Source organism: Coffea arabica, chromosome 2e, assembly GCF_036785885.1.
Source record: "Coffea arabica cultivar ET-39 chromosome 2e, Coffea Arabica ET-39 HiFi, whole genome shotgun sequence".
Classification (NCBI taxonomy): Eukaryota; Viridiplantae; Streptophyta; class Magnoliopsida; order Gentianales; family Rubiaceae; genus Coffea; species Coffea arabica.
Window position 1 is genome coordinate 15,903,018 of NC_092313.1, and position 24,363 is coordinate 15,927,380.

Sequence of the window (24,363 nt, forward strand, 5' to 3'; positions counted from 1 at the left end):
AAAAGAAGAAAGAGGAAAAAAAAAAAGAATATGGCTGTAGTTCACGGTCCTATTCTTACTTCTCATTTGGTATGTAGGAATGGTTAGGAAAGAAAAGATCTTTCCAACTTGTGCATTTCCTTTGGTATGGTTCATTTAAATGAGAAAAGTCCTTTCTTTTTTGAATACTCATTCCGACTTTTTCTTATAACCTAATTCCTTAAAAATATTGAAGAGAAGCTTTTTTTACCTTTATCCTAGAATGTCTAAATAAAAGGACGTCAAATTTATCCTTGTAATTTTTATATTGCTTCAACATATTTTAGCCTATTTGTAAGCTAAATTAATATTTAAATGTAATTCTTCATTAGAATTAAAATTTTTATATATAAAATATTTTTTATTACTAAAAAATAACTACTTTAAGATACTTTATTCTTTGACTTTTGAACAATTATGCAAGATTTTTTTATGAATCTCATATCAAAATTGAAAATGGAATTAAAATAAGTATAATTATTCAATTTCATGTAATTTATATTTTACATTGCTAATTATATTGCTAGTGAATGCAAAAATTTAGCTTAAAAATATATATATTAGAATGAATCAAATATTAAAATTAAAGAATTTTGATATCAGTCCTTATTCATTTTTAAAATAAAAATATCAAAATTTCACGTAAATAGTCAAATGCTATTGTAGAATAAATAAATAAAAAAATAAGAGATATTATGTCTTATAAACTAATCTAGGGCAATTAAGTCAAATTCATATTTTGTATATTCTACTCTAAGATTTAAATATTGATTATATAAAATATTGGTGATTGATTGAACATTACATTTTAACTTGTCAATCAAACTCCAGAACAATAAAATTTTTTTCCTACCATTCTAGGTTGGAATGTGTTCTGGGTGGGAAGATCTTTTCATTTTGGGTATTCCTATGTTCTGGGATGGGGGAGGAAGCGGCTACATTTCAGTTTTCTAACTTTCCTGTTTTAATTTTAGCTGTTGATTTTTCAACTACATACAATTACATATACTCAATAAAAAGGTTGCATAATGTGTGCTCACTTTTTCGGTTTCTTTAATTTGCTTCCCTCCCTTTTGGCGCATGAAACATCCTTATTGAGATGTTAGGAGACCTTCCCTTAACCTTTCCTGAAACTGAAACAATATGCAACACGAGATTTCTTGGGTGAGAATAATAGTGTGCAAATGCGTGAGAATTATGGCACAAGCCCTTCAGCAAAGTTGCCAAACCATTTTTGTTTCCAATATTTGAGTCGATTTGCATTTTTAAATAAATATGGTTATGTAGAAACCCTCATATTGTCAGGCGGTCTGTCTATTATGTCTGTTCACTTTTTATGTCCAATGCAAAATTACATAGTTCCACCTACTAATACTGTTAATATGGCACAAGAATCATGCAATATCGCAGATGGGATCCTCTATCCATTTTGTTTGTTCAATTTTCTGTCTGAAGCAAAACTATGTAGTTCCACTTACTAATATTGATTATATTGTTGATGTGGCATATAACAAAACTTTAGATGTTTAGTTGCGTTATGTTTCTTCTTCATTTTTTTTTGTTTCCTTTGTTTACACAACTTAGTTACAATTTCCAAAACCCTATTGCTACCGTTACAATTCCCAAAACCTGTTGCTACTGTCTTCACGGAAAATGAATAAAGCAAATTATGAGAGTTTCTTAGAGAAATAATATCAAATAGATGGTAAGACAACTTTTACAAGGGTTGGGATAAGGCTTAAAAAAATAATTACCACATACCTGTTTTGCATTGGAGTCCACCAATACTTAAAATTCTTTTGCATGAACATTGAATTCTTTTCCATAAAATATTGAAATTGACCCATAGTATGAATCCAATCACACAACCATATAATTGCAAATGAATTGGATATATCCTATAGAAAAAAATATATAGACCAAAGCATGATTTTCCATGGAGACATGCTAGTCTCTCCTTCAATTGATGCAATTGATAACGGATTGTCAGAGATGAAAGTAGAAAACTGTCATTGTAGTAATCTAAATTAAATGGTGTTTCAAAAAAAAAAAAACAAAGAAGAAAAAGAAGAAGAAGCATGTGGCAGCCAAACGGCTGAAGTTTTGTTATGTGCCATATTAGTAATATTATTAGGTGGAACTCTGTAATTTTGTATTGGACAGAAAAGTGAACAGACATAATGGACAGAGTATCCCGTCTGACTTCTAAACTAGTAAAGATTTAACTGGATTACTACAGCTTTCCTGACCCCAAAATAGAAACGTGAGAGAAAACTTGGGCCAGGCCTTTCATTTTAGTGTAGTACTGAGAACAGCCCAACTAACCTAGAACACTTTGTCGTTAGGCCTGATTCTTTTGGACAGATCTCGGAATTTATGAACACCTATATGCGAAAACAACACTCAGTGTAACCGAAAAAAGGAAAAAACCGTTTACAAGCAATGATTAACTGAAAAGAATAAACAAAGCATTTAGAACAAGAAAATCTAGGGCAGAATGACAGGCAAAATTGTTCCATGGCGATATGGTCTCGGCCTATCGTCCCCAACTCTAGATCAACTCTATTGGGCCTAATGAACTTACCAAAGGGAAAGCCCAAGAATCTCCAAGAAAAATTACACGTGGTGCCAGGCAACCAGGCGTGCACAACACGCAGCAGGCGCATCTTAGCCTTTTTCTTTCCCTTCCCTTCCCTTCCCTTCTTCTTCAGGAGAGTTTTGCTTGTTCCCCGATTAAACTTCCGACAATCGTCACTGCAAGTCACCCTAATTCTCTCTCTCAGGTTCACTTTTTCTGTCACAATTTTTGATCATTCAAAAGTTCTGCCCTATCTTTTGTCATCGAAGTTCGTACCGTCAAATTTTGGAATTTTTTAAAATATCTTTTTAGATCTTAAATACCCGTGAATTTTGTATTTTGAATTTTGTCTGTATCTTTTCTTTTGGCTTCGTAAATTAATTGATATTGTATTTTTGCCCCTTAATTAGGTTTGCCTAAGACAGTGAGCAGTTGCTGAGTTAGCTCAAAGATTTGTAACTATGGTAATATGATTGTTTGGCTACTTATAGGCTTTCATGATATGTTTTATGATTGATCGTATCATTTGTGATTTCTTGAGCTGCTTCTATTGTGAAGTGATGCTACTTCACTATTTACTTTTGACCCTAATTATGGTTTCTTTTAGTTTTTCAATTTGAAGTTGTGGTTGAGTTTCGTGATTCTTCAATTAGAATGTGCTTGCGGAACTGAAAAAAGAAGAGACTTTCTTGGAATTGTCTGACTAAAATTGTGAGGATTGATTGCGCTGACTGCATACAGTAAATGAAATTACCAATCATAGTGAAAGTGTTTTTGAAGTAGCTTACTTTTTTTTTTGGGTTTTTTTTTTGTTTTGTTTGGGAGGGGGGGGGGGAGGGGGGAGTTGATGCATAACTAATAGCACGAGTGGTTTGGATAAGCCAGTAGCTGGAGTAAAGTTGAAAAATAACAAGCCTTGAATTGCCTTTGACTATAACCAATCCTTTCATCAGGGAAACATACCTCACCTAGGTCGTCCTTGCTCCTGCCAATGTGGGGCTGTTGTAGCACCTGTTTTCTAGACCTGCTTTCTCAATTGTGCTTGTTGGAACACTTTTGTGACAGTAAGCTAGAGTTGTTTAGTCTTGGACGCCAATTTTCATTTCCAAATAGGATCATAGTTGGATTGCTTTGTATTCTTAAAACACCATTTAATAATGCAAGGAAACAGAAGAGATTTCCTTTGAAAAATAATTATAGCTCTTTCTCATTTTTACATGCATCATGTTGAAAATTGTGTCATTCTTTGGTAGTATCTTGTCATAGACTTTTCTTCTTTTTTGCCCTTTCAATATAGCTGTAATTTTATGAAGTCTAACCTGAATGGAGTTGTTCCAGTCTAAGATAATATGACCTTTGTCGACCACGTGGTTGGTAGTGAACTTCTTGTTTCCTATCATGCTTAGCTGTTGTAAGTAGTGGGGAATTTCAGATTGCATATGGGAACTGGCCAATGGTACATAATTAAGAATGTAACTCCATTCCTATTGACCTGGACTTGATTGCCTTTTGTTTTAGTCGAAAAAGAGGTAGAAAAAGAAAATTGTAATCTAACATCACTTGCCTAACATGTCATCCATGCCATTTGCTTTTTCAAACAGGACTTGGTTTTTTCAAAGCCATCAAGAGTTATATTGTCATTATTGTTGTTATTTCTTTTAGTTATTTTACTGTTGTTACTGTTCTCATTGCATTGGTTTGGATTGTGCAGTTCTTTGACGGGTATGGGTATCATGGAACATCATTCGAGCAAACGTATCGATGCTACCCTGCATCTTTTATCGATAAGGTTGGAGGCATTTGTTAGCAAATAGATTTGTTTGTGTCATCTAGTATAATATTATTGGAATCTGAGCTTGGGTCAACACAATTTCTTCAGTCATTTTGAAATCGACAAAAGCTATGTTGAATCCTACTGTTATTGTTTTCTTTGTCTTTAGAAATGGATACTTTTTGTTTGAACCTTTGAAATCAGACACTTTTAACTTTCTGAATTTTGCCTTTTTTTTTTGTTTAGAAGATTTTTGAATTTCTTTATTGTATTTCTGGGTTATGCGCTCTTCATGGTAGCACGTCAACTTGTACACCAACACCATTCTTTTAAAGTATCTTCCTTCTGTTAGTTTGCCCTTGACTTATTATCTCTGATGCTATTATTCCCCTCTTAATCATGCAGCCACAGATAGAAAATGGTGATAAAAGTAAGTTATATTTTCTCTTTGAGCTTTGATGGTGTTCATTGTTATGGTTGCTGCGTGATCTTATTCGCCCTTGTTTGTAATGCTTTGACAGTTATAATGCCTCCTTCAGCTCTTGACCGTCTCGGTTAGTAGCTTTAAATTTTTTCCAGTCATCTTGTGCCAATATTTCACGTCTTTCCTAGCGATTGGCATTGAAAATATATGGCTTTGCCTATGCAGCATCTCTTCATATTGATTATCCAATGTTGTTTGAGCTTCGAAATGCTGCAACAGAGCGGGTATCTCATTGTGGGGTTCTAGAGTTCATTGCAGAAGAGGGCATGATATATATGCCATATTGGGTATGCATCATGAAGTCTTCTACCATATATGTCATTTGAATTGGTACAGCCATCATTTAATGCAAATTATTCATGTAGATGATGGAGAATTTGTTGTTACAAGAAGGAGATATTGTACGTGTGAAAAATGTGACTCTTCCTAAGGGTACATATGTTAAGTTGCAACCACACACTAAGGACTTCTTGGAAATTTCCAACCCCAAAGCCATGTAAGTTGGCTAAAGTATCTTTGTTGTTTCTTCTCTACTACGTAATTTTTCATTATGGTGTAGGTCAGATTATGATATTTTCTTTCATAGACTGATTCTAGTATGCTTGGTGATGTACAGTCATGCAGTTTCGGAATAAATTTTATGGTTCTTGCCTGTCTTCTCAACTCTTGCAAATGCTTTCTTTGATGCTTATCAGAGGAGGGGGGCCCGCCGGGGGGGGGGCATTAATGGATGGTGTTTTGGCACTCAAGCATTCATGAATTCTGTTTAGGCGTATATATGAGTTAACCATTGGCAAACGCAAGGTCTTGCCCAGTTTTAGAAATTCCAACTTGTTTTGCTGTCTCCTGCATCATTTGTAAGCATTATTTTCATTTATTGGAAAAAGCTGCATGAAACATAATTCAGGACTTGGTGCTTTTGGTGTTTTTCCTGGATCATGTGGCCCTTAATATTGCAGACTGCCTCCAAATCAGTTTAGAAACCAAGGTGCTTCCCCTTAGAGAATTTATCAGTTTGTTATCTTAGAGGATTACATAATGCAATTTAATTTCTGCAGCACGGCTTCACATTGTCTTCACTGTTTAAATGGCTATAGCTGTTCTGAACTAGTCGCTGCCTTTTCCTCATTTTCATCTGGAAGTTTTTTCTAGAATTTAATAGAACATTCTGCATGATCACTACCTACTTTTGACCATTGATGTACTTTTCTTGGAGTTGGAGAAGTTGTCTTCAGGATGGCAGCTGGTTTGTCGAAATCTTGAGATTTTCCATTTTATTGATCGTCATTTGCAGAATATTTGATAAATAAGTAGTGGATTTGATATGGATTTAGGGTGGTAGAGGTCCATGTTTGACTTTTGTTTTTGCTGGTGCAGCTTGGAGACAACACTAAGAAACTTTTCCTGCTTAACAACGGGTGACAGTATTATGGTGGCCTACAACAACAAGAAGTACTACATTGATATTATAGAGACAAAACCCTCTAATGCCATAAGCATTATTGAAACGGACTGTGAAGTGGACTTTGCTCCTCCACTGGATTACAAGGAACCTGAAAAACCCACCCTTTCTCCTGCATCAAGCAACGCATTAGGAGGTGTAATTTTTTCCGTGCTTTTTTTTTTTTTTCTTTTACATTACCATTAAAGTTGGATATATATCATTTCTCTTATCAGAGGACGAGACTTAAGTGACCATCTGTGTTAACTTAGTATAAAGTGCTCTGTCTAATGAGCTCCTTCAGAACTTTCACTAGCTGATAACCAGTAGTAATGGTAAGGTCAATTGGTAAGGGGCCTTTAGGAAGACACAAATTTTACGCCTTTTAATTAGCATATCGTGTTCCTTGGAAAAAAAAAATTATTAGTGTTAGATTTTCTTCTGTTTGACACTGAGATCTTATGTTTCTATATTCTTAATGTGAATCTTTCATCTAGATCTGTATAAAATCTGCAGCATTTAATATGAAGACAGCTTGTTGAACAATATGGGGCAGTAGAGTAAAATAATAACTCAAGAAAAGCTTATAAGTGAGGCTATTCAAGAAAGAGTAAATCTTATATACACTGACAGTGTATACATTATCACCATTTGATTCATGATATGTGTGCAAAAGTTAAATTTCAAATTCAAATTTTATATAGTTGTCATTCATTCAACGCTGACAGTGTAGGAAAGATTAATCCACCTGTCTTTTCATATTACTGTGTTCATAATAAAATTTTTGTTGGACTTTTGATTAGTGTTCCTTGGCGCACCTTCCAAAACTAATTATCTTATGGACTGTTGCTGATTTTTCTTTGGGTATAAGAATCCTGAATTGGGATGAAACGCTGTTGATTAACTTTGTTGTCATTCATGAAGGTCCAGAGGCTCCAGAAAATGCACAACCAAAATTTAACGCATTTAGTGGTGTTGGAAGACGCTTAGATGGGAAACCCATGAAATACCAACCTTCACCAGTTTCTTCGTCCGGTTCCAATGATAAGCGACCTGAGGTCTCTAGTGGCGCACAGCCTTCTGCAGGTTCAAGTTCACAGGGTGCTAGTCGACAGTCTCAGGGAAAGCTCGTCTTTGGCTCAAACCAAAACCGTACACGCGAAACACGAAAGGTCTGTCTGTCTGTCTCTCTCTCTCTCATGTATAACCTGAAGCTGAGCATATGTTCATGTGATTCTAACCATTGACGTCTCTTTCTGTAGGAACCTTCGAAAGAGACTAAACCAGAAGAACCTGAAAAGAAAGAAGAGCCAAAGTTCCAGGCTTTCACAGGGAAGAAATATTCACTGAAGGGATAATGTCATACTGCTCAAGGTCTTTAACTTGTGTGGTTCTTGATTGAGGGCCTTCAATTTATTGTTAAATCAACTCTCAATCTGGGTTAGAACTCAAACTCAACATATTCAACCGAATTATTGTAGTATCATTGACTTCCAGGTTAATATTTTTAAGTATAATGGGAAGTAGAACTTAATTTGTTAAAGAAATATCTGTAAAGCTTCGATGTTTTAATCTGCAAGACTAAGTCTCTCTCTGCATTCAATCTCTAAGTACAAGTCAAGATATTCACTTGAGTTGATACGCAGTATCGAGTGGTATATGCCCTGCGGGCATGGATTGTGGTTGGGGGCAACAACCTGTTCCTCTTTTATTGTCATCCACCTCTCGTTTTGCGTTTTAGTAGCAAAGGAAGAACAAATGAAAGGCCAAAGGCGTTAAATGTGTAATTTCTCATGTGAGAGTGATGCTAATAGCTAATTGGCAATGTTCTATATTTCTTATCTTCCCTTGCAACACACACAATTGAGCTTTGGAGAATTGTGTGCGTCGCATTAAATGCGTCATTCCTAGAATTTCTTTTTCTTTTTCCTTCGAAAATTGATTCTTGTGAGGATGAGAAAATTGGAGATCAAGAAAGGTGAATTAATTGCTTTCCTATACAAGATTCAACAAATTAAGATGGGTAGAAAACGTATACATGTCCTAGTCTAGAAGAACGCTATGAAAATGAAGATTAGTCGTTGTAGGAATGCTTGGAAATTCTTTAAAGTATATTTATGGAACCATTTTCATGAGAACCATAAACATGTAGAAAAATGAAATAGAGGTGCCAGTGTGTTTGGATAGCAAATTATTTACAAAAATTTATCAGCATACATTATAAATTTATTTTTTATTTTATAGATATCGTATTAAAATAGTATTTCACTATTTTAAAAAAATTATCCCAAATAATCTCTTATCAAAATACAATGGGCCTGTAACCATGACCATGGATGATACTTTCTCACTCTGACAAAGGCGCATTTTTCTTTTGTGTTAGGCCGCATTGTAAGCCACACGTTTGAAGGGGGCAGGAAGGGACGGTTCGACTCTGTTGTTTTCGTTGCATTTCACCTTTCCTAAAGTTGAACTAATTTGCCATCGCATCAATTATCTTGGTAAATTCCTTCCTTTGTATTATTTAACCAGACCTTTAACCCCTCGAGCTTATTGCACTTTACCACCCTTAAGCTTTCAAATAATATATTTTACCATGTGTAAAGATTAGTGGAGGTTAAAAATATCAACTCGTAAAGAAAAAGTCAGCGAAATAAAATTACCTTAAATTGCTGAGATTATCCAAAAGGGGTGATGAAGGAATCAGTTTCTCTTTTTACTTTTTTTTTTTTGGTAAATTACATTTTACCCTTGTGACTTTTTTTTCCACGTATATGTCCACTTCATACTATAGAATAAAGTGTCAAAATTACGAAAACTTTCCTACATAACGAAAATAACTAAAATGTCAAAAAAAAAAACCCTCAATGTCAACATGCAAATTATTTATTAATTATGAAGGAATTGTGTATAAATTTTAAAAACTATGAGAGAATTATATAAAAAAAATGCTAAATCCCATGCAAAATCTGTATTAAATTTATATATTTTGGTCATTTTGATTTCTAATTGCAGTATGATTCATGATACTTTGGCACTTAATTCAAACATAAGAGGATGATATATGAATTTTGAATAGGGATGATAACGGGATGGTTTTGAGGTAGGGACCCTCCCCTGTCCACTGCTTCGTCATCAGAAAACTCCCTCAGCTCCCGCCTTACTCTTTAGCTCTGCTTCCCAGCCCTGCCCCCACCATTGATTTTTCCATGCTCGTATGATCACAGTAATTTGGTCTTTTATAGAAGGAAAATAGATACACGATGTTACATAAAGATATACGTCTCTTTATATTTCGTGCTTTTTTGTAACCCAAAAAAAAAGCAATTAGTGGTCTTTTGAGATTTTGAAATGAAAGTTTACCAGGTGTGGAAGAAATTTATAAATGAAATTCATACTATACTTAATAAATGGTCATGATATTGGCTACATCTAGTAATGTTTATGCATTTTAAAAAATTTATCTGTGTCAAATTTTAATATTTTAAAATTTTTTAGAGTTAAAATATATAAGTTTAGTGAATAATCATCTCTGTGGGTAATTTTGCAGAGCCATGACAAAATTTGAACCTTTTCCTCTTCTGTATCTTCTACATTTTTTTCTTGTACCGTTGTACGTGTGATTTGGGATCTAAAGAGTGACTAACACAAGTCCACGTAATTTTTAGCAAAGTAATTCAGCAGAGCTTCATCAAGGAGACAACAGTTCAAAGGAAAAAGTGAAGAAGGAGATACTTCTCTCTGTGATGTATTAAGCTTTTCTCAGTTGAAGTAGCTCGCAACCATAAGAACTAGACCTGAGAACTCACCTCAGTTCCCAGCCTAACAAATGAAAAAAATTGAGGGTGTTGATTAGGCGTTGTCCAGCAGCATATCATGCTTCAGCGTAGTCATGTCATTATGGCTTTCAGCGCGTCTTTCACATAACGATACTTGAACGGAAAACCTAGTTCCTTTGCTCTAGCGGGAAGCACCTTCTGTCCTTCCAAAACCTAGGATAACCACGTTACCTTTCTTAGTGACTAAAGAGGGAAGGGCATAATTTTAAGAGTCAGGAGGCAGGGGATCTTACCACTGAAGCACCTTCTCCAAGAACCGCCTTTAGTGCAATATCTGGCACTGGCAACCATGAAGGCCGGCTTAAAACAGATCCCAGTTGTTCACACATCTCCCCCAGCCTGACAGGATTTGGTGCAGTGCCATTGATGACCCCTGTAACACCAACCAATCAGCTGTCCAATGTTAGAAATTTAGAATCATTATACGAACACCAACTTAAGACGATCTAAATATTGGAAGTATGTTGAAAAATGCAGATACTTGACACTCAAACAAAACTGGAGCACTATAGGCAGGTGATGTATTCTATACAGGTGGAAATAAGACGGTGTTCATTAACTCATTACATAAGGCCAAATTAAGCTTTCTGATTTCAGAACTGCAAGGAAGGATGATAGGAAAGAATTGTTAATCTATACAACATTCATCCTTAATTACTGTTCACTGTGTCATATGGTAGAAAGAGGTATCTCAATTTTATCTCCAAAAGGTATCATGAGTCAAAGAAGTTAATGACTATCAAACTGGCCATCTAGATTTCCTTTTTTACAAATATTGACAATCTAATTTTCATGAGCACATAAACAAAATTTTCACCAGAACTCTATATGGGGTAAGTCAGAAGAGATTTGCCTTTGTAAGATGGGTTGGATAAAGCTTCACATATCAGATTAACTAGATCATCCACATGAATCCATGAAAACCTACAGAAAAAGGCAACACAAAAAAGTATTAAGCTAATGCAGAACAAAAAAGAAAAACAATTTAAAAAACCATAATAGTAAACAATCTTAGCATATGATCAAGGAAAATTCCACCTTGACCCTTGAGGTCTTGAAGGTACCATTCATTAAAGCCTGGTGCTTAAAAAAGGAAACTTTGCCCTTCTTATTCTTAGTGTAATTTATGGAATAGTTCCAAGTTGAACTATCATTTAAAACATTTCAATGTAAATTGTCTCAATTCCTTGCTTGTGGAGAGCTAATAACCATTTACTACACAGGAAACAGAGAGAGCTAAGGGAGTTCTTTTGAGTACTAAAGTAAAAGTGCAGTACCATTGTCTTCCAGAGCCCAGAGGTCCACCAGCAAACATCATAAAAAGGGGGATCATTTTAGCTGCAGGGACCGTGCAAATAAAAATGCTTGTAATGATCAGCATCAATTAACTTCAATTACAAACAGAATCATGACAGTAGACATGTTATCTGGTTGAACTTGCTACACCTATAAACACATTTCCACAAGTAAAATCTGAAGATAAACAAAGATGTGCAAACCAACTTCATCTTGCAATTATGTCACAATCGCTCTAATTGGGCTATTTACAGATCTACAATGCAACCTATGACACGCTTACATTTAATCGGATACCTGGTTTTTTAATGTTCTATAAATGTTTTGCATAGATGTCACCATTTATGAGCTAAATAATCATATGCAAGTACAAAGTAACAAACATAGCAATGAATACCAGATTCAGGTAATATGACACGGACCAATCAATATACTAGAAAACGGGTTGATTGACTTAGAAGCAGTATAGGAGCTTCAGAATGTACAACTTAGACAAATAATTCACAGCATGAAATCCTACCCAAAGCACCACCATCTTTCCCAAGGACAACTCCAATGCGAATCAAGGCTAGCCTGACATCTTTTTGGACTTTGAGGGCAGTTCCTTCCCATTCTCTACAAACCTGGGATGCACATTGAATATCAGGAAAGAAGGTGCCAGATTAGACAAAAATCTGTTGATGGGTAACATAATTATTAAGGTCAAACAGTCCACCACAAGAGTAGAAATTATTATCATTCACCAGCCTTTGTTCATCGGCAACATAATCAAAGTTTTACCTCAGCCAAATAATCATTCCCTGATGGACTCTTTTCATCAAAAACTTGAGTCTCACTGGTCCCTGAGTATTAAAATAAGTCAAAGTGAAAATGGAACAAGCAGCACATTTTAGGTACATATACGCCCAATTTCCTCAGTACAACAGTTTCTACGTTAAAAGTAAGGAATCAGACAAAAATGGTGACATAATATATTCTTCAGTAATATGCAAGCTTTCAAAATGAAGCTGAGCACAATTACACTTCCTTTTCTGATAGACAAGTGCTTTCAGCACAGAGTAGAAATTGGACTAATACCATAAAAACCAACAGCAGTTGCACTAATCAGAACTTCAGGGCGAACATCACTTGTTGAATCATTTATCAAATCTACAACCTGCAGAAAATGTTCATATACTCAAGCTCAACAAAGGCAGGGATCAGAAAACCTTTGAGGTGACTCTAAAGAAGTTAATTGACTCAAGGCACAAGAAAACCTTTGAGGTGACTCTAATCCTGCTTTGCTTGATCTCTTTCTTGATCTGCAGTATCATGTTAAGAGAACACGTTACCACATACTGAGAATTTAATGTACACGTTGACGGCCCTGAAAAAGAAAGTTGAAATAAACAGGAAAGAACAGGTCCAGAATATACTAGAAGGTCCCAAATTAGGAATTTATTCACATTCAAATATGGAGGTGATGTATGTTAAAGGCATATAGGTGTATGATCACCCAATTTAAATCACATATTTACTCCACAAATTGTACCTAACAAATCCCTGCATAACGGTAGGATCTTAATATATTTGGTTTACCAATTTGTAGATCAATGCTGAGAAGGTGCTAAGAAACAAAAACCAATAACAAGAAGTACATAGTATTAACAAAAAGATTCCCATTCACAACTAGCCAGCAAAAGTAACCAAATGAAGAACTTTAGCTGATGCTCATCCAATGCAGACATTATGACAGCTAGAATTCTCCATTGTAGACACCATAACCAAACTTTCACACGCAGATCAATAAATATCACCATTATTTGCCATATAAGACTACTCAGGTTAACATATTAATGAAGCTAGAATTTGAAGAGCATGGACAGATTTTATTCTATTAATTATACTTGCATGCATGTTACATCTGGAATTCTACACACTATTCTCCAAATATCAAATTGTGTAATTGAATATTTGTGATGTAAGACATTTGAAAAATTCATAAGATTAGTTAGAAAATAAGAACTGCACCTCTGGAGACCATCTCGTACTAATGGGCATTCCAGCCAAATTTACCACAGCTGTTGAGCCCTGAATGCAATCTTTCCACTCAGACTCCTCAGCAAATACAATTCCAGGGAATTGCTTGGCTAAATATTAAGGTTATCAGAAGGTCAGAGAAAAAAAGCAGGAAAATAAAAAATATATGCAAAGCAAAGAAATGACCAAGAGAGGAGAGGAAGAAGAAAGGATCAACCAAAGAGTTCCATTCCATTATTCTTGTAACCATTTGTCCACGTACTTATTAGCTACCTTAACAACCAAGAAAGCAATTACATTGCTTAGACTATAACACATATTTTAGGTAATCATTACCTTCTTACCGGGGAAAATTGCTTGCGCATTGGATTTAGATCTCGTCAAGACACGAACATAATGGCTATCTACATTCCAAAGTAATGAGGCAGGAAGGTGAGTCATCATGTTAAGGTTTATACTGTTAATACCAAGTTGATGATTTCAAAATATATTTCAGATTTTCAGGGGTAGATATCTGTAAAATCGATTACATCGTTCTGGCTAGTTTGAAGCTACCTGAATGTAACCTTTGGACCAGTCTTTTACCAATGAACCCTGTTGCCCCAGTCACAGAAACGATCATTTGATCTGCCTGCCCAAAGTTAAATGAGTAAATCACCCAATCCAAATAATTTTACTACACCGTACCATGCCCCGAACTGTTTCAATTACACATACCTATTTAGCCACTCCAATTCCTTACTTGGCTATCACAGAATGTTATCAATTCAGTGGGGGCAGAACTTAAGATGCAGCTCCAACTCGATATGATATATGAATTCACACAATAAAGTAGACGACAACTTCTAAGAATCACAGTCATAAAAACCATTTCTCGTTCCTTTCTTTATTTTGCAGTTTGGGTGGTAAAATTGCAGCAATAACTAAAAGGTTGCAGCAGTACTAGTAATTTAGCTGGTCAAGCATCACATTCAACTTACATTTTGGAGTTCTGCAAATGTAAGAAAAATAATGTGAAGATCTTATGGCTTGGCAATAAGTACCCTTTTTTGAGATGGAGCAGAGTCATACAGGCACCGAATTTTTGGAGTCCTACACCCATAGGCCTACACAAATTATCCAAGAATACATTCCAAGCAAGGAATGGGCTGCTGTCAGTACCATGCAATAGAGCACAAAAGAGATTATTAATCGATTGAGATGAACGACAACGCGCAGAAGGTAAAAATGGAACTGACAGAGAAGGGTTGCTGGGAAAGATGATGGGCGGAAGAAATGGAGTTTGACCAGGTGAATGCAGCAGCAGCAGCAGCAATAGCTCCACGGGTTTCCATTCCTCCTGAGCTCTCAAATTTGGTATGTAGTTATCAAACTGACAAGAGAATCGAAGGATGTCTCCAATCCTCTATATTTTCTTGCTCGTGGTAAGTCGTTTTGTTTTCTTGGGCGTCCGCTGTCGTGTTTTATTTTGAGCCACCGACTTATAAATGATGCGTCCCCACTCCCCACATATCCATCACCTTAAATATTTTAAGGGATAATTTCAGAAACCTCCCCTGAGGTTTCTAGTGATTTCACTGAGCTCCCTTAAAGTTTTCAATATTACACTTACCTTCCTTAATGATAGACAATGACTATAATAACCTTCATAATTTTTCAAAAGACAAGCCATTGATAAAAAAAAGGGAAAAGATAACAGAAAAAAGGAAAACAATTCTTCTTTATTAGGCTATATATTGTGACCATTAAATTGCAACCTTCTATCACTCAAATATACTAACCAAGGTAGATGTCTCCTTCTTTATCATTATCATACCATCGCCATCCCTATCACCTTTCTCAAAGTGTCTTTTGAATTCTTGATCTCCTAAATGCTAATCCAAAACTTATAACTCTTTTTTATTTTGCCACTCTACTTATTAAAACCTTGGTAATTCTATCTGTGAATTGAAATAGAATAGAAATCTAAAATTTTCACACAAAAAATCCATTTCACATAGAAAACCCATTAAAAGCCTTTACCTCACTAAGCTTATTGTCATGCTACTGCTATTGATGATGATGGAAGAAATCATCACTGCCAACAACCCAATTGTTCATATCATTGAGCACAAAAAAACTACTGAATTACGAGAAAATATAATTTGATAGATTGTACTAAAACTACTACTCCAAACTTGCACTTTGTTGATGTTTTTCCTAGTTCATCTTAATAGACATCAAACTTGTTCTCAATAAAATTGTGTCAATTCAGAGAAAAAAAATGTGGGCTAATTTAGGATGACCAACCCAAATGTTGAGTGCAGAAGTTAGAAGCATTTTGGTAACTGAGCGCTTGGCCATTTGAGTATGCAAAATGTAAGGATTGTGAGTTTTATGACTAACGATTTGGTAGACAATATATGGAAGAAACCTATAGAAAGGTAAAGATTGTGAAGGCAAGAATTACGACGGTGGATTTTGGCATCTAAGACAAAGAGTTTGTTTGGAAAAAGAAAAAGAAGTGATAAGAGTTTGAAACTTTGAGTGGATGTAGAAAATCGTGGGGATGGAAACTATCAAGACATTGACTAAGCAATAAAACTCATAATTTTGGTAGTATACAAGTGTATTCTTGACTTTTAAAAAATTTTAATGATTATTCATACTAAGGAAATTTAGATGAGGGCAATTTTGGACATTCATATACTTTTTTGGTCTTATATCATCAAGGTAAAACCCAAACTTATGTTCTAGGGGAGGTATGTGTAATTTTCAAAATGTGAGGGTAGCTATTTGAAATTACTAGAAACCTCAAGGGAGGTTTATGAAATTATCCCATATTTTAAATATGTTTACGGAAAAAGGCAAGCCCTTTTGGATTTCTATTTTCGGAGTTTTTTTTTTAAAGAAAAATGTATTGTAATAATTTGATATATGTGAAGTAAAAACATAATTAAAAAATGCGTTCACAAAAAATATAAAAAATTTTTAAAAAAAATGATAATTCAAACAAAAGATTTAAAGGATGGATGGGACTTGCACAATAGTTCAAAATTTCATTAAGAAAGTTAGATCGAACGAATAAAGAACTTCAAGAAGAAGTAGTGGCTGAGCACTAGTTTAACCTCATTTTCTACTATCATTGTAGTTAAATAAAATTGTATTTATTCATTTGTTATTATTAGCTGATGGAAATGCAAGCCCCTATTTCTTAAATCTTTGACCCATTACAAAGTTACAAGTCTAGGGGTACATGAGACCTTTCATAAGTCAAGACTCTAATGTTTTTGCTAAAACAATAACATGCTTGATTTCCCAAATGTTGCAAAGTTGCTGTGTTGCTTCCATTTCTAAAAGAACCTATTGATGTGGAACTTATAACATTTTTAAATTATTTTTAAACCAAAATGATTCTAAGCTTAAATTCTATTGAATAATTACATCAGGTTATTTAAATAAATTTAGTGATTTTTTAAATACCTACTTAAACTTTTTAGATACATTTTATTGTTGTATGTCATAACTTTGTTTCAAATTCAAAGTTGCATCATTCTATTTGCAAGCCGATGCTACTATATTGTATCAAATGATAAAATCGAATATTTGACCTACTATCTAATTTTTTTACTTTAAGTTGAAGAGAGTTTCTAGCTAATATTTTCTGACTTGGCCCATGGGAAAAACAGGAAAAAAAATAAAATTTTAAAGTCAAGAGAAAGCTATAATTCTTAATTCTTATGTACAAACTTTGTACTAATTATAATTATAAAAAAAAACTCTGTAATATGTTAAAGTGTACGGGGTAAAAAAAACAATACCCAACAATAGTGGGTTTGGTTTTTAATAAATCTAAAATATGGATCCTCCTATGATAATTTTGCAAATAGCCAACGCAGAGCTAGTAAAATCTGGTCATTTTGGGTTTTAGGGTTTACGAAATCTGAAAATGGCGATGATACAGTGGTGCGGCTCCGCAGCGAGGAGGATGCTGAAGGCAACCGAGCAACGCCTGTCATTTTCACCATCGTCATCTTCATCGTCGTTGTCATCGTTATCGTCTTCATCAATGACATCATCACCGATTCTGTGTGGCCGAGGGGACAAGAGGACGAAGAAAGGGAAGATATTCAAGGGATCATATGGCAACGCCAGACCCAAGAGAGAGAAAAAAATCGAACGCATCAAGGATAGGGTTGAGGTCCCCAGGTCTACCCCTTGGCCTCTTCCTTTCAAGCTCATCTGATTTTGCAATATTAAATAATTAAAGCCGGGGTTAGATATAGCAGTTTTCTGTTGTATTTTGTGGGAAAAAAAAGTATTACAAATTTGGTATTTCCGTTTGGAGGGAAATGTGTACATTTTCTATGGGATATTATGCGTACATCAGAATATGGGGTATTTTTTGCTTTATGCAATAATGGTGATTTATGGTTTATTTACTGGATCGAAGTGTTGCTTTTGCGAGCGTTCGTTTTCTCGTAGAAAGCTGTTATCCTGATCTGGTTATGAACTATAACACAAGGTGTTCCCGCTAGTAAGCATTCTTAGTTTTCCCTGTTCGCCATGCTTAAGCTACGCAGTATATTTGGCCTGTTGGCTATCCTTAAGCTACGCTGTATATTTGGTTTGTAGAAGTCGCATTGATAATCTGCCATTAGTCGGAGTATGCTCGTGCTCGTATGGGCAAACACACAGACCAAGAGGGAGATGGAAACTTGATTAACTTTTGTTCAGGATGTATATGAGCTAGCCGGTTTTTGAAGTTATCCTGTATTGGTCATATTAAGAGCCATTGCTCTTGCTTTTCCACTGGATGGAGCTGAAGTTGGTAAATCCATGTTTAGGCGTACAATGTACCAGGCATCTACTGGTATGTGTCCTTTTTGGCATTGGGCTGTAATTCTTGTTTCTTATAGTGAATAGAACTTCAATTCCTTTTGGATAAGTTGCAATAAAGATGCAGGCTGTAAATTATCAAGTGACTAAGGCATGAACCCTTTCCAAAATGTTGACAACTGGCCTGTCCTTGTGACATTCTCTAGTGCTCAAAATCTGTTGAGAGCCCGTGAATGCATATCTGTTCTCTTTTGAGTATTGGTATGAAATATCTCTCTTACAATTAGGGTGGAATCTGGGGGATGTATTGAAAATAATAAGTGGGAGCTAAAGAGATTTGGCATCACCAGGTAATTCCCATTTTGATTTTGCAACTTTCTAATGTTTTTTCTGGTGTGTATAACTTCACCGTTCACTTGAACTTACGGTTGAATGAATATTTGATAGGAATTGGTCTAATTTTGGGGATTGCTCCTTGATTTCACCTGACGTAGACAACCTACTCTCTGGAATTGATGTAGATAATCCACAGATACACAGTTACAAACTTTCCTAATTTCTTTATAGGATTTGCAAGAAAAGATCATCGGTATTTCATCGTTTCAGTTGATAGAAACTGATTAATAAGCAAGATATGATGGGTCTGTTATACATTAATGCAGCTGTTTTGAATACTAGTCCTGGTCATGTAATAGCAGTATTGACTATGACTACTGCAGGCTTTCTATCTTAAACTATGATAATAGGTGTACAGATATTCTGAGGCTCCAGGAATTAAAAGCCTGTATGAGAAAATATAGAACGAAGGATTATATGTTTGAACCTCTTGAATGGTATTTTACAACGTCAATCAGGTCAATGGGGAACTCCCTCGAGCGAATATTCTGAGGTAGGAGGGTTGCCTGGCATGCTGGTTTTCGGTGTGAGGAGAGCGAGGAATTGAGAGATGCGAAGGATGTAGCCTTCTGTGTGCTTTTTGTTTGTAGGCCTTTATTTCTCTCTTCCAACACAAATGTGTCAATAAAAGACTTTCATAGGCTAACTTGGGTTTTACTGTTTTAGTTGCTCTATTTGCTCGGTCTTGAAGCTAAAATCTGTCTTGCGATTACAAACAGCGCACCACTTGCAATGATAAAGTACGCTTCATATGTCCTTTGCCCTTGCCAAATAAACATCATTTTCCTAGCAAACCTAATATGCCACTGAAGCTCTTCATTAAGAAATTCAGTCAATGTCATTCCATGCTTATTCCTTGATTTTAAGTTAAAGCCTAATAACCAGAAATTGGACGCGACACAAACCTCTATTCTGCTTCATTTCCTTTGCTTTCTTGGGAAGGACGAGGGTTAACGCGACCGAGGTTTCTCAACCGTTTATGATATTGCAGCGCAGATGAAGTTTTTAGGTACGTAAAATAGGTCCTCAAGGAGCTGCGTTATTGTGATCGTGCATTAATTTGTCCGTCATATTTCATAAAAGTAGCCTTTTTTTTCTTGCTTTTGTTTTCCTACCCGACGTTATACCTACCCGAGAAACCATAATAAGTCGACTTACTCATCTTGTTGCTCTAGTTTGCTGTTAACTGCTGTAGCGACCAAAATGGTACATGGATTGGCCGACATAAGCACCTGGGGATTGTTTACCGGCACATTTTAAACGAGATACTGACAGCTTATATTGGCTCACTTTGCCAAGTGAGCAAGTCCCGAACGGTTATAACTCAGTACATACTACTAGAAATCAGCAGAATGCATGCGCAGAAGTCAAGAATTCAATGCCTGATTTATTTTAAAAAGCGTTCTGGATGATAGAAGGTCCAAGCAAATCGGACAATTCAAAAATCCAACTATTCTGAGAGATTGGCACATCATCTGGAAACTGTCTAATCCAAGTCAAAATGCTCAGAGAATACAGATTAACCAACTGCATGTCTTACAGATTTTCAAAACACCGCCATGAACAAACATGCACAGACTGGGAATCTTCTTTCTTCACATCCTTAATGCCCAGTTGATCTGCGTCAACAGCAATTTTTCAGCAAAACAAAACAAATTTGCTAGGAATTCCCAATGAATGTGATATACACACCAGATAATGTGCAGGAGAAATGATTGCCCTTTATCCTTCGGTCAACTTAAGAATGATAAGAATGCACGTGCCAAAAACATGTCAAAGAACATGAGCAAGAGCGAAATTAACCTTTGCTTAATGCCATAATTGAGGACGAATTCTGCTTAATGCCATAGATTAGGATGAATTTTGCTTAATCCCACAAATAAGGATGATGTCAATGTAACATTTGCTATGAGTAGATTTGTAACTGTAACCACTCCATTGCAGCAATAAATGTAAAAGATTAATGACAAGAATGACCCTAACCTTCAGTTATTTTTGCAGAAGGAAGATCAGGCGTTAGTCATTGTCTTCCCTACCATAGTCATATAATATCTCAATCTGCATAAGCAGCCAAAAGTTCAAATTATTGCAATACAACAAATAAGGTTGTCAAGCGTTGACAAGAAGCATAACCAACAAAAATAGGTACAGCATACTAACATCAGAGTATTACACAGTCACGTTTCTCCTCTTATAATTGGTTTTTGCAAGCCAGAGAACCCATTGAAAAATATAGAGAGAATATTTTCATCCAATAATTAACTGCCTAATAACACACAACTGAATAAATAATTCAGCATCAGAGACAGTAGCTAACAGAACATGCGATGTATAATTTGCTACTTTAAAACAGGTCAAGAATAGAAGGGAAAATGAAAAATCTAATTGCATTCCTGTTTGAACCATAATTGCCAAGGGGCTGTTGTGTTGAAGTAGAGTGGACCATTAAGTTCATAAAAAGGGGGGCAAAGAGAATAAAACAAAACATACACTCAATTAGTCACAAGAAAAGAACCAATAAGGACATCAAAGCAACTTACCCCAGAAGGAGGTGTTGGATTTCGGTGGAACTTCGAGCCACCAGGAGCCCATGGAACTGTTCATTAAACAAAAGACAAGAAATACTTTCAGAAACCAAAATTCAAAAAGCTGATTTGTTCAGGAGACTCAGCCTTACAAGAAAGACAAGTGGAGCAAAAGCAAGACTGAAACCAGATAAATCATCCGTGATATGAGTTACAAAATGCTTGCAACTTTTTTTCGATGTCACTTTGACTTGGGTCATGCAAAGTATACGAATACTTTATAGAGATCCACAATATATAATGCAAACGTAGCTTGGTTGAAGGGATACGATTAATGGGTTCTCAAAAGGGAGAAAAGGGACTATCTTTTATACATTATCGCACTGCACATGACTAAATTTTCTTGCATTAAGATAACTCATAGTTAAATGGGGATGGAGTACATTATGTCTTTAATGACCTTAAAGCAAGTAAACTATAGGCAGAAATTTCTATACTTCATGAAATCAGAGAAAAGGTTAAACATAAATATTAATAAATAAACCTTCAAGCAAACACTTACCCACATAAGGATCAGGATGGCGCCACTTATTGTAGGTCACTTCACCAGTAGCTATCATCCTATCAATAGTTTCAAGATCTTGCTGGAAAAGCATGACATTTAAAAAATAAAAGAAAAATCGAATATAAGATCATATGTAATGTGCTGAATGAGAAAACACAGCATGACTTTCTGTACAGAAATCTGATTAAGTAACCCAGTTCATCTATGTAGCAGAAGCAATATAACAAACTCTCATTAGGCTGTAGAGCACATATCATCAATTAGGATGAGCAAACAGCAGACTTCATCCAAGAAACACTAAAATTTTAAGTTCATCTACGTTACTCCAAACCTGCTGTTGAAGATCAAGCTAGCTGACACTGTACTGGATTACACAATTACTACAGCCAATAAGAAAGATAATGGTCAATGGAACAAATACACACCAGAGCTTAAAAGACCAGTAAATGAAAAGCTTGACATCACATAGCATATAGAACTCCACTTAACCCTCATAGACGGCAAATAATCCACAAATAGAATATGTTACCAGATATACACGACTCATGGTATAACATGATATGAGGAAACTAATGCCACGAAATGCAACATGCTGCAGCTACCACGACATATTTCAATGGGTTATGACTTATTTCTTTAAAAAAGCAGAACAGATAACAAAACCACAGCAAACAGTTAAGATTCCAGTACTCTAAAATTTAAAGAATTTTAAAACGATGGGAACAACATCAAAATGTGAACACATTAGTCACATTTTGAGTATTCACTAAATCAGCAATCAGTCAATTACCGATTGAGTTTCACCATCATAAAGCATTATACATAAAATGATACCACAAGACCCAATCACTGGGGAAGAACCCAACTCAAACGCATAATGAATTAGAACCCCAAAAATGTACAATTATGTTAAACAAATCCCCCATTCAGAAATGGCTTAAGTAACTTCACTTAGTTAAATTCTCATCTTCTACAAATAAAACCAAATGAGTTAACCAAGCAAAATCGGACCCCTACTTTTCATCAGACTACTAACACCAGCCTCTTGGTTAATACAATAATAATAATAATAATAATAATAAATACTAAAAGACTGCGACTCATAAAAAGAGAGTCTAAGATAGCATACCACATCTTTGTTGGCCTCGAATTTCTCCCTAAGAGCATCGGCCTGTAAGAATGTAAACGATAGAGTTTTGATAGGTTAATCAAATCTTCAGCGATTGAACATAGTATGAAATGCAGATTGACATCGAATTGGTGGAAATAAACCCTAGGAAATGAAGAGAAGAATTATTTACATCAGGATAGAAGAGGTGGCGATGTACAGCCCAATTGAGAGTGTCCTTGAGAGCTCGTCTGTAGAGGATCCTTACTCTCTCCTTCTGCGCTGCTCTTCGAGCCAGGTACGATGCTGATCCTAAGCTCATTTCTTTCTCTCTCTCTCTCTCCTCCTCGTCTTTTTCTCTGCTTTCTTCCAGATATTACACCTTTTGTCAATCCGATCCGATGGAGTTTCTCCGACGTCGTTTTGGTGATCTTCCTTCAATCTTTTATTCTTTATTCTTTTTTTCTTTTAAAATTTCTGTAGTTGAAGAAACCTTTCTCCATTTTTCTTCCTTTCATTTAGGGATAATCTCAGACCCCTCCCCTAAGGTTTCTAATAATTTCATTGGGCTCCCTCAAAGTTTTAGAAATGAAACCTACCTCTCTTATCCACCTAAAATGACAATTAACCTTCCTATTTTATTAAAACTCCCTTGTTTGATATGCATTTAGAAAGAGTGGGATTTATAATTATTTTTTCTTTTCCCTTTCTCTTCTTACTCCTCTTTTTTATATTTTGCGAGTAAAATTGTATAACTATAAATTATAAATATTGACTTTAGTCACTATCATTACCAAATGTTGAAGTAATGATTTTTTTTTTGGACAAATTTGCATGTGGTCCAATTTTTTTGTTGATCTTTTTTTTTGTATCAAAAGCAACAATAACTTAAAAGGAAACTATCCAAAACTACTACTAAATTATGATAATTCCAAAAAATAAAAAATTCACAAACTCTAAAAAAAATTATGACAATATTCTCTTGTCCAACTTAGAAGGAATATGTATCGCAAGTAAAGCACCATGTGCAATAGCCAATCATAGTGATAAAACTATTGTAATAATTGTTTATTAAATAATAAATATAGGTATTGAAAACTTGATGCTTTTTCTTTATATTTTTTGCAATGTATTTTACAATTGTTTAGGAAGATAATATAAACTTTGTAAACTAAGGGCATTTTAGGGTATCCATTTAAATTTTTGGGCAAATCTAAGATTTGATTATCAAAAGTGTCAAATTAGGAGAGGTCAGTGTAATTTTTGAAATGTCTAGAGAGCTCAGTGAAATTGTCACAAACCTCGAGGAAATTTATGAAATTATCCCTTTCATTTATTTGTTAAAAAAGGCTTTAATTAGCTTAATTTTATGGAAAATTACCACCAACATCTATGCGATTGTCATAGTATTGTTTTTAAATTACACAACAACATTTTACATAAGGGGAAAAATCTGTCACCAACAATCATCACTTCATTTTGATTACAAATGATATTATAATCTT

At 35.1% G+C, this 24,363-nt stretch overlaps 4 protein-coding genes across 8 annotated transcripts; 2 read left to right on the forward strand and 2 right to left on the reverse strand.

Annotated features, from left to right (window-relative positions):
• Nucleotides 1-2,646: 2,646 nt before the first annotated feature.
• LOC113728646 (uncharacterized) lies at nucleotides 2,647-7,871 on the forward strand. Of its 4 annotated transcripts, none has more exons than XM_072079262.1 (10): nucleotides 2,647-2,801; nucleotides 3,007-3,060; nucleotides 4,308-4,385; nucleotides 4,773-4,797; nucleotides 4,889-4,921; nucleotides 5,017-5,138; nucleotides 5,217-5,347; nucleotides 6,229-6,449; nucleotides 7,217-7,464; nucleotides 7,555-7,871. In XM_072079262.1, exons 2-10 carry the CDS (start codon nucleotides 3,058-3,060, stop codon nucleotides 7,648-7,650), a joined length of 957 nt encoding a protein of 318 aa, XP_071935363.1. In that variant the 5' UTR covers nucleotides 2,647-2,801; nucleotides 3,007-3,057; the 3' UTR covers nucleotides 7,651-7,871. The 4 variants fall into 4 exon arrangements, with proteins under 4 accessions (XP_071935363.1, XP_071935365.1, XP_027108831.2 ...); XM_072079263.1 differs by having other exon boundaries at nucleotides 2,784-2,864; XM_072079264.1 differs by lacking the exon at nucleotides 4,773-4,797.
• Nucleotides 7,872-10,012: 2,141 nt separating this feature from the next.
• On the reverse strand, nucleotides 10,013-14,910 carry LOC140036740 (epimerase family protein SDR39U1 homolog, chloroplastic-like). Its single transcript, XM_072079261.1, has 13 exons — nucleotides 14,685-14,910; nucleotides 14,490-14,552; nucleotides 14,002-14,077; nucleotides 13,791-13,850; nucleotides 13,438-13,556; nucleotides 12,684-12,728; nucleotides 12,505-12,583; nucleotides 12,208-12,269; nucleotides 11,948-12,050; nucleotides 11,409-11,469; nucleotides 10,985-11,055; nucleotides 10,365-10,504; nucleotides 10,013-10,284 (listed from the first exon to the last, which is right to left on the reverse strand). Exons 1-13 carry the CDS (start codon nucleotides 14,778-14,780, stop codon nucleotides 10,183-10,185), a joined length of 1,077 nt encoding a protein of 358 aa, XP_071935362.1. The 5' UTR covers nucleotides 14,781-14,910; the 3' UTR covers nucleotides 10,013-10,182.
• A 2,420-nt stretch (nucleotides 14,911-17,330) lies between these two features.
• On the forward strand, nucleotides 17,331-18,434 carry LOC140036741 (small ribosomal subunit protein bTHXm). Its single transcript, XM_072079265.1, has one exon. The coding sequence runs from the start codon at nucleotides 17,375-17,377 to the stop codon at nucleotides 17,669-17,671; it is 297 nt and encodes a 98-aa protein (XP_071935366.1). The 5' UTR covers nucleotides 17,331-17,374; the 3' UTR covers nucleotides 17,672-18,434.
• A 1,589-nt stretch (nucleotides 18,435-20,023) lies between these two features.
• LOC140004113 (NADH dehydrogenase [ubiquinone] 1 beta subcomplex subunit 9-like) lies at nucleotides 20,024-23,256 on the reverse strand. 2 transcript variants are annotated; one of them, XM_072079266.1, is made up of 6 exons: nucleotides 23,052-23,254; nucleotides 22,880-22,921; nucleotides 21,748-21,829; nucleotides 21,201-21,256; nucleotides 20,644-20,718; nucleotides 20,024-20,279 (listed from the first exon to the last, which is right to left on the reverse strand). In XM_072079266.1, the coding sequence occupies exons 1-5, from the start codon at nucleotides 23,178-23,180 to the stop codon at nucleotides 20,677-20,679; spliced, it is 351 nt and encodes a 116-aa protein (XP_071935367.1). In that variant the 5' UTR covers nucleotides 23,181-23,254; the 3' UTR covers nucleotides 20,024-20,279; nucleotides 20,644-20,676. The 2 variants fall into 2 exon arrangements, with proteins under 2 accessions (XP_071935367.1, XP_071935368.1); XM_072079267.1 differs by having other exon boundaries at nucleotides 20,246-20,397; nucleotides 23,052-23,256.
• Nucleotides 23,257-24,363: the final 1,107 nt, after the last annotated feature.